Source organism: Nansenia antarctica, assembly GCF_963989245.1.
Source record: "Nansenia antarctica genome assembly, chromosome: 17".
NCBI lineage: Eukaryota > Metazoa > Chordata > Actinopteri > Argentiniformes > Microstomatidae > Nansenia > Nansenia antarctica.
The window spans coordinates 10191974-10201380 of record NC_137687.1 but is presented as its reverse complement, the minus strand read 5'-3'; the positions used below and the strand labels follow the sequence as shown (position 1 = coordinate 10201380).

The following is a 9407-nucleotide window of genomic DNA, read 5'->3' as shown; positions in this document are numbered from 1 at the left end:
CTTCTGTAATTTTGTCTGTCTTATTCTAATCCAAATTGCTGGGGTATAGAGCTCAAATTAAATACACATACTGTATACAAAGTGGTGTTTGACATGATTGGCAAGCCACTGATGAGTCTGCAAAAAAGTTGAAGCAGTTGTACCGTCACTCCAGGACATTCTGGCAGGGACTTTCTCATCAATCTGGCTCTCAAACATTTTTAATTAACCTTCTTCCCTCCCTGATTACTTCCACAGCTTCCATCCTTTGCAGCAGCTAAATATGTGTGAAATCAGAACAAAAATAAGTGGTAGTTTAAAGTTCTTATTAGCTGATGTCTGATTGTGTTCTTATTCAGAGAACTACCCTACCCTACATTACAGAAGCAAGGAGCTTGGACATTGACTTATATAATATGTAACAGTCTGATCATTTGGTCCGAATGTCGGCAACCAATCAAAATGTGCGGACTTTTCTTTTGAAACACGTAACTACGTTTCAGCGTTGTTGAGAATCACAACACAAACTCGCTAGTCAAGCCAAACACTGCAACGAAATGGATTCGGTGAGTAATCCCCACTGCTACCTAGTTAACTATAACACTACTTTACATTGTTAGCAGACTCACAGAACAAGCTGTGTTAGCTGACTAGCAACGGGTCATTAATTTTCAACAACGCGGAAATGTATTCACATTTTTCGAAAGAAAACTCTGATCATTACATCGGATCCCGACATGAGGACCAAAGCATTAGCGTGTGTCACATATGGTTGTATGACACAGTATATCACACATAGAAAAGAAAAAAGCAGAGGCCTTCATTACAAAGTCAGACAGTTTATTCATGTATTTTAATTGTTCGAACAAGAAATCGACCACATCGGTTCACACAAGTGAGCACCCCTCATGTCCACACACACACACATCATCATATGCACATTAAAATACATTAACATTTCAATCTACTGAGATCGTGTTGAGATCCCCCCTCCTCTGGTAGTTGTACAAGTGAGACGGTAGGTAGCTAAACCGCTAAAGCTGAAATCAATATTTTTTTCTTTCCATTTAAGTCAAAGTTTGTTCACTGAATTAGCGTCGGGCTTGTCTTTAACCCAAGTACAGTTCTGTAAGAATACACAAGTTTCAAGAGGAATGTCAACATCTCTCCATGAATGGTCATGCTTAACAAGGTCGATGACAGCTCATCTGTTGACCACTCCCTCCCTCCCTCCCATCACACAACCCCATTTCTGCAGTGCCAACCTCCCCCTTTTCACAATATGACCCCCTCAAAAAAGGAAACAATAAAAAAAACAGGAGCAAAAAAAAAAAAGAACGATGAGTAAAATAATAGATTATGAACAAGTAAGTCACAAACAAAATTCTAACTGAGGCTGTTGAGAATTAAGAAGTTCAGATCCACTTTGTACAGACTGTGATATTGTGGGGTATTGTTTATTTTAGTACTGTGAGTATTCCTTCGTTGAGAGTTTAGCAACGATGCGCTCCAACTGTCTCTTAGCTTCACACTGGGGGAAGTTACCCATCTCATAGTACTGCGGGGCGATCTTTACCAGCCTGAGAACAGAGAGAAGTAGAGGGATTAGTCACAACATGAGTTGTGGTCCTCTGTGGCTCAGTTGGTAGAGCATGGCACTGACAACGCTCAGGTTGTGGGTTCAATTCCCGCTGGGACCATATATACTGAAATGGATGCACTCACTGCAATGTAAGTCGCTTTGGATAAAAGCGTCAGCTAAATATTTAATAACAGGCCTATATTTATATTATTATGAACGTGTGTGTGAGGCTTTCCTTCCCACATTCACAGTTTGACAGACATTGACACATAAATGTACACAAGCACACAGACAGAACAACAAAGACATACGAAAGACATACGAAAGACAAAACACCCACATTCTCTAGCACACACACAGAGACAGACACACAGAGACACAGAGACACACACACACAGAGACACACACACACAGACATACACAGTCACAGACACACACACACACACACACACACACACACACACAGACACAGACACAGTCAGAGACAGACACACAGATACACAGACACACACACACACACACAGAGACACACACACACAGACACAGTCACAGACACACAGACACAGAGACACAGACACAGAGACACGCCTAGTTAATGTCATCAACAGGAAGACCGCAGCAGGCCCAACTCACCATTCTGGCTTGATGTCGGTGCAGGTGCGGATGTAGTTCTTGGTGGTCAGCACAAACTCGTTGTAGAGGACCCACTCTGGCTTGTGGTCCAGCACCGTGGAGGGGTGCAGCTGGACCACCTGGTTGTCCTTCACAGTCAGGTAGTGTCCCGTACGCTCCAGGTGGGCGATCTGCGAAAGAGAGAGAGAGGTGGGAGTCACAAGAATCAGCAAAAGTGCACATGGATCACACACACACACACACACACACACACACAATCCCTGATCAGACGCCTCTAGTCTGCAGGTTAGGGTGCATAGCAACTAATGGAACGGAACTCGAGCTGAAATGATCATCAAAAATAGTCTCGATTATCTCTAATCGCCCTTCGTGGAATAGGGCCCAGGGCATGTGGTTCATGAAATGTCATGACATTTGACTTGTATGTGGCTTTAGGGCAGTGGTGTCAAAGGTACAGGTGGTCCCATAACCTCTCCTCTGGGACCCCCAGCCGCTCCACATATTTGATCCGTTCCACCACCAGCACACCTGATTCAACTAATCGAGTACAAAGCAATTAATGATGTGTAGTTGATTAGTTGAATCAGGTGTGCTGGTGGTGGAACAGATCAAATAATGTGGAGTGGCTGGGGCGCCCCGAAGGAGAGGTGTGTGAGAACCACTGGCTTAAGTACTGGCTTAAGTACCACTGGTTTTAAATGACCAAATTAGGCTTTGAACCATTAGGCGTTGAACTCAACCGGTCCCCATTGAACCCAACCGGTCCCCATCATTTAAACAGACAGGGGGGGGAGGGGGAAGGAGTTTCTGGAATTGGGCCATTTGACATTTGGGCCGCAAATTTGTCTTTGCGATAAAGGTTAATGTTGACAAATATTTAAATATTAATGCCCTAATTCAACTTGTCAGGTTGCCTTGTTTCAGGTTCTCCTGGAAATAGACTACCACCACTAAACGCCATTTATTTTCCTGAGGCGGAAGGCAAATTGACTTGATTTCTTGTTGGTGTTTTAAAGTTAGTGCCTGTGTGTGTGTACAAACACCTCAGGAGATCATCCATTTGGAAGAAAATGTCCCATCTCAACAAATACTAGACTACAGAAAATCAGTCAGAATATCCTCCAGTCTTGCATCCCAGAAGAGGGATGACCCAACTCTCTGTGTCTCAGGAGGTAGAGCCGGCGTCTAATGATCGCAAGGTTGGCAGATCGGCGGTCCGAGCCCCGGCTGGCCACATGTCGAAGTGTCATTGGGCAAGAACCCCAAATTGCATTCTTAAAACAATTTTAGACCTCTTTGAATATATTTTTTTACCTATTCGCGACACCGTATGATAGCTTTTATTTTTATTTATTTTAAGCAATTTTTTCTGAGTGGGGCAGTCCCACTCATATTTTTTTTTTTATTGGACAGATTTAGTGAAGACAGACAGGAAAGTAAGGAGAAGAAGAGAGAGAGGGCATGTCCATGGCCGAATTCGAACCCATGCCTACATGGGCATACATGTGTGCACTGTAGACCACGGTGCTAGACCACTGGACCACCCCAGACCACGTATGATAGCTTTTTGTCATCCTCGAGGTGATGAAATTAGGGATTTCACTGCCATAGACAAAAAAGGAAACGAATTGGCATTTTTTTGGGTTCCAGCTTGATTAATTTCCGCGCAAATAGATGTGGTCGGACTGATGTCCTTGCAGGATCTCGTTTTTAAGACCTAGAGCCTCATTTTTAGACCGAATAACTGAAATGTAAAACCTTTTTAGGCCTTGTAAATCGGGTTGCTGGATTTTAGACCTTAAGTCCAGTGCGGGAACCCTGTCTATCTGTTCAGGCGCTGAGTCACTGACCTGCATGAAGAAGCCAGGTAGAGACGGAGGTAGAGCCGCCGTCTAATAATCGCAAGGTTGGCACATCGGCGGTTCGAGTCCCGGCTGGCCACATGTGGAAGTGTCCTTGGGCAAGACACTCAACCTCAAATTGCTCCCAGTGAGCAGGCCGGCGCCTTGCATGGAAGCTTGCCGCCATTGGTGTGTGAATGTGTGTGTGAATGGGTGAAAGGCCGTTGTAAAGCGCTTTGGATAAAGGCGCTATATAAGTCAGTCTATATAAGTCAGTCTATATAAGTCAGTCCATTTACCTGCATGAAGAAGCCGGTGACGAGCGCGCGGCGGATGTTGATGTAGTAGTCTCGGCTGGTGAACTCAGTGCTGCGGCGCGGCAGGTTGAAGCGGTCCATGATCCTGGAGAGCTGCTGGCGCACGTTGTCGGCGGACATCAGCGACCGGTAGTTGACAAAGTTGTCGTAGCACCACTGGGTGGACTCGTGGTCTGAGGAGAGGGAGGGGGGAAGGGTTAGACGGTCAGGTCAAGAACCAGGTACGGCTTTATCCACTGATGTGAGACGTCTTTTTTTTTTTTTTACACAGACACACACACAAACGCTAAATTTTGAAAAACAAACAGGAGTAAAAAGGCATGGAAAATCCTATGTATTTTCAAGTATTTAAAAAAAAAGAAAAAAAGAAAAAGAAAAATGATGTATGTATGTACACAATGTTTACAATTGTCTGTATGTATATAATGTTGACAGTTGTTCAGATATGATTTCAGTGTCGGACCCCAGGAAGACTAGCTAATGTCACGGCGTTAGCTAATGGGGATCCTAATAAACAAACAAACAAACAAACAAACACGTACATACATAATCACACTTCCCACTCGTAGGTGGTGGATTCACAGTTCACACAGTTTTAGAGGGGCGGAGCTTAACCAACATAACGGGGGGGGGAGAGGCGGAGCTTACTCTGCTTGAAGGCGTGGTAGACGTTGAGCAGCGTCAGGTGATCCCCGTCGATGTGAGCGAACCTCATCTTGGACTCGTCCGCCGCCTTCTTAGCCTCCGTGGGGCGAACGAAGCACTGTGGGACTAAACAAGGTTGGTATGGGCCCCAACACAGCCGCCCACACGGATGAGTTAAGCTATTCCCACAAGGTGGAACAAGGCCTCGGGTCACAAGAGGCTAGAGCAGCAGCACTGACAGGAGGGCACGGAGTAGGGCCGGGTGCGTGTCGGAGAAGGGGGGAGAGAGAGAGAGAGAGATAGAGAGAGAGGGGGAGGGGGGAGAGGGAGGGGGGGGAGAGAGAGAGTGAGACAGAGAGAGAGAGAGAGAGCAGTGAGAGAGAGAGAGAGAGTGCAAGAGAGAGAGAACAGTGAGAGAGAACAGTGAGAGAGAGAGAACAGAGAGAGAGAGAGAGAGAGCAGAGAGAGAGAGCAGTGAGAGAGAGAGAGAGAACAGAGAGAGAGAGAGAACAGTGAGAGAGAGAGACAGCGAGAGAGAGTGCAAGAGAGAGAGAGAACAGTGAGAGAGAGAACAGTGAGAGAGAGAGAGAGCAGTGAGAGAGAGAGAGAGAACAGTGAGAGAGAGAGAGAGAGAGAACAGTGAGAGAGAGAGAGAACAGTGAGAGACAGTGAGAGAGAGAGAGAGAGAGAGAACAGTGAGAGAGAGAGAGAGAGCAGTGAGAGAGAGAGAGAGAACAGTGAGAGAGAGAGAGAGAGAACAGTGAGAGACAGTGAGAGAGAGAGAACAGTGAGAGAGAGAGAGAACAGTGAGAGAGAGAGAGAGAGAACAGTGAGAGACAGTGAGAGAGAGAGAGAACAGTGAGAGAGAGAACAGTGAGAGAGAGAGAGAACAGTGAGGGAGAGAGAGAGAGAGAACAGTGAGAGAGAGAGAGAGAGAACAGTGAGAGAGAGAGAGAGAGAACAGTGAGAGAGAGAGAGAGAGAGAGAGAGAGAGAGCAAGAGACCGAGGAGTGGCGTTGTTACTGGGTAAGTCTAAAGTTACGAGGCTTCTCCCTCGCTTCTAACTTAAAAAAAACGTAAAAAAAAAAAAAAAGCTCGTCAGGTGACGGTGCGTAGGCAGACCAAAGAACAAGCATCCTAACCGCTCCCATCTGCACGTAGTAGAGTAGTAGAGTCGGCACTTCACATCAAAAGACTCCATCAAACATCTCCTCCTCCTCCTCCCCCCCCCCACGATGTGCTCCGAGCTGCCTAACATCAACGTACTCGATTGGTGGGCTTAACGGGTGTGCGTGTGTGTGTGTGTGCGTGTGCGTGTGTGTGCGTGTGTGTGTGTGTGTGTTGAGTGTTTATTTATCGAACTTCCACGCTCGGTTGCCGGTTGCCGAAGTCAAGGCCTCTCGATCGGCGCTGGTCTGGCTGCTGACTCTGTAATGAACTCAGCACAAAACGGATTCCCTGACACGCCTGTTATAAATGTGTGTCGTGTCCAAACAGTTAGTTAAATACCCACCTGACCCCCCCTCCCCTCTTCAAAGGCATTGGATTCATCTCAATGAGCAGCATTCTGCTTTGGCAAGCCCAAAGTGCAATTACTACCGCAGCACTACCGGTACTGCTAAGACTATGAAGTCATTAATTTACTGTAGACGCTCGTTTCTCTACGAATATTAACTAACCGACACTACCGGCTGCCTCTCCCTGCTATCTCTACCTCGACGTCACACACTGGGGCCACGTCACAGAGTCCTACGTCCTCCCTGCACCTACACGCAAGGAGCAAAAACTGGTTTCATATCAGCACTAAGGGCTGACGCATAACATCGTCTGTGGTTCAGTGTGCTAGTGCTTAGCGACCCTAAGTCGAATCACTTTTCGTCAGGGAGCTTAGGTGGCGCGACGGGTTAAGCGTCGACCGTGTACCCGCAGGGTTCCCGGTTCGATTCCGGCCGCGGACATATCCTGCATGTCATCCCTTCTCGCTCTCTCTCTCTCTCTCTCTCACCCATCCTTCCTGTCAAAATCTCTACCGTCTCTATCAATAAAAAGTAAAATACGAGTGGGACTGCCCCACTCAGAAAAATTTACTTTACACAATAGTTGTTGCTGACATTCACAGTTGCAGTGGAGGAAGCCCCAATTACACTTCCCATCACACACACGTTCAAAGAAATATTTCGTAACGCATCCGTTTTAGACACAATACACAAGCAAATCTAATGACAGGAAATACACATGGACTGTGGGGGTCTTATTGTTACTGTCTGAGAACCCCCCCAAGCACATCAAAGTCTCCTGAGCCAAAGTGAACAAAACCACCACCACCGGTACGAGAACTAGTCACAAACAACAAAAAGTGGACAAAACGTATAGGCACGATTCGCCTATACAACTATAATAATAAGCTCTAGTTTTATAGCACTTTTCAAAAAAAAAGATGGGTTTTTCGTCTTGAACACTTGAACATATTTACTGAGGTTGCATCCCTAATGTAAACTGGAAGTTTGTCTTCTATAGAGAAGATGAACATATCTACTACTAACATCTGATTAATCTTAATTATCGACTATTTACGAGGGGGGGCGACTGTAGTAGGGAGGGAGGGAGGGATTTCTCCTTCTCCATTAACACGAAACACTTGTCATGTAGATATAGTTATGATCTCATACTCTACATGGTCTTGTGACGGTCACGGCACACGTTGGTTGGTCCCTGAGCCTGAGCATTACCTGACAGCATGGCCGTGATGGACAGGATCTCGTTGGAGCAGTTGAACTCGCAGCTGGCGATCACCATCTTGGCCAGCTGGGGGTCCAGGGGGAACTCCGCCATCATGGAGCCCAGCTCCGTCAGGTCCCCGTCGTCGTTCAGGGCCGCCAGGTAGTTGAGCAGCTCCAGGGCCCGCATCAGAGTCTCGGGAGCTGAGGGAGGGAGGGGGAGGGGGAGGGGAGGGAGGGAGGTGGAGATAGAGAGGGGGAGAGAGACAGAGAGAGAGAGATAGAGACAGAGAGAGAGACAGAGAGAGAGACAGAGAGAGACAGACAGAGAGAGAGAGAGAGAGACAGAGAGAGAGAGACAGAGAGAGAGAGACAGACAGACAGAGAGACAGAGAGAGAGACAGAGAGAGAGAGACAGAGAGACAACAGAGGGTGAATAAGAGAAGAGGGACGAAATGGAGAGAGGCAGGTGAGGATAAAAACAAGGTTAAGGAGAGAAAAATAAAACAAACGAACAATAAACTAAAGCAACTTGGTGTGTGATGTCACTTGGTACGGATAGCTGGGAGGCTCATTTTTCATCTTTCGCTTGAGCGATTCCAAATAACTCTAATGCAATTACAGAGGAAACCCTTCTCTTAGCGCACCAACACGAGGCTCCCACCGTCTGGTTAAAAGACGTCCTCCCCCCAGAGGCAATTACTGACCTTCGCCTCAGGAGAACTGACCAGTAATGACCAGTCGCATGTTAACTGAAAACTAGCGAAATGAGGGGGGAGATAGAGAGGGGGAGAGAGACAGAGAGAGAGAGAGAGAACTGAAAACTAGCCAAATGTCCCCTTTTATTCCTCACCTCGAAAAAAATAGGTTTCTTAGGTTTCTTATGATGACTAAATAACGATCTGGCGCTGTCAAATCTACTTTTTGTGAGAGCGAGCTGCATTACTTACTACGCCGACGGTCGGCTCGTGTCGGGGGGCCGAACTCTGGCAGGAATCTGTTTCCCGGGTTACATGACGGACCAATGTGGAAATTAAATCCATATACACAACACACCTAATCAGAAGGAGACTATCGACTCGCCTCGATACGGCAGAATCCGATATATTAACCGAGGGGGGGCGAATCAATGGCAGCTAAAGGCTAAAGGTACGTTAGACCACGTCGGCGAGGAGACGTTCTACTCTGCAAATGTCACGAAGCAAATGAGTCCTGCTCCGGCGCTCGTCCGAACGCTTAAATCGCTACCGATTTCTCTCAGGATTTTTCCATTTGGAAAAGTCGGTGAGCGGGTTTCACGTTAGCGGCAGCTGTGCTTATCGAGCGACAGAAATAGCCGTGTGTTTGTTTGCACCCCGGGTTACGAGGGAAAAATAAATCTAAGTTTCTCTATTAAGATTTTTAAGCCCGACTGGAATGTAATGTAACACAGATGGAAAAAGCCAATGGCGTTTATGCATGAGGGTCTTTCGTTCCCGTCCGACCCTGGCCCCCACCTCCCCCCCGACGCCTTCTCATGGTAGCCAGCCGAAGAGGTGGAGCGACGGATCGATCGCACGGCCCCCCCTTTCTACCTTAATGACAGGACAGAAGCCAGGCAGGGGTCTTTAAACCTTTTTAACAGGAAACAACTGATGGAGAATGAAAACTAGCGGCTGATACAGAGCTCTGAGCTGAGCCCACCATCTCACCA

At 46.9% G+C, this 9407-nt stretch overlaps 1 protein-coding gene across 2 annotated transcripts in view; it reads right to left on the bottom strand.

Moving 5' to 3' along the window:
* Positions 1-1229: 1229 nt before the first annotated feature.
* The window catches only part of dhx15 (DEAH (Asp-Glu-Ala-His) box helicase 15), a 42012-nt gene continuing 33834 nt past the window's right edge, over positions 1230-9407 (bottom strand). For both annotated transcript variants that reach the window (XM_080547209.1, XM_080547208.1), the window contains exons 10-14: positions 7727-7918; positions 5001-5123; positions 4335-4525; positions 2195-2364; positions 1230-1559 (exon numbers count right to left, since the gene is read on the bottom strand). In XM_080547209.1, coding sequence (XP_080403335.1) covers positions 1442-1559; positions 2195-2364; positions 4335-4525; positions 5001-5123; positions 7727-7918 — 794 coding nt within the window. In that variant the 3' untranslated portion in view covers positions 1230-1441. The remainder of the gene's footprint in view (positions 1560-2194; positions 2365-4334; positions 4526-5000; positions 5124-7726; positions 7919-9407) is intronic.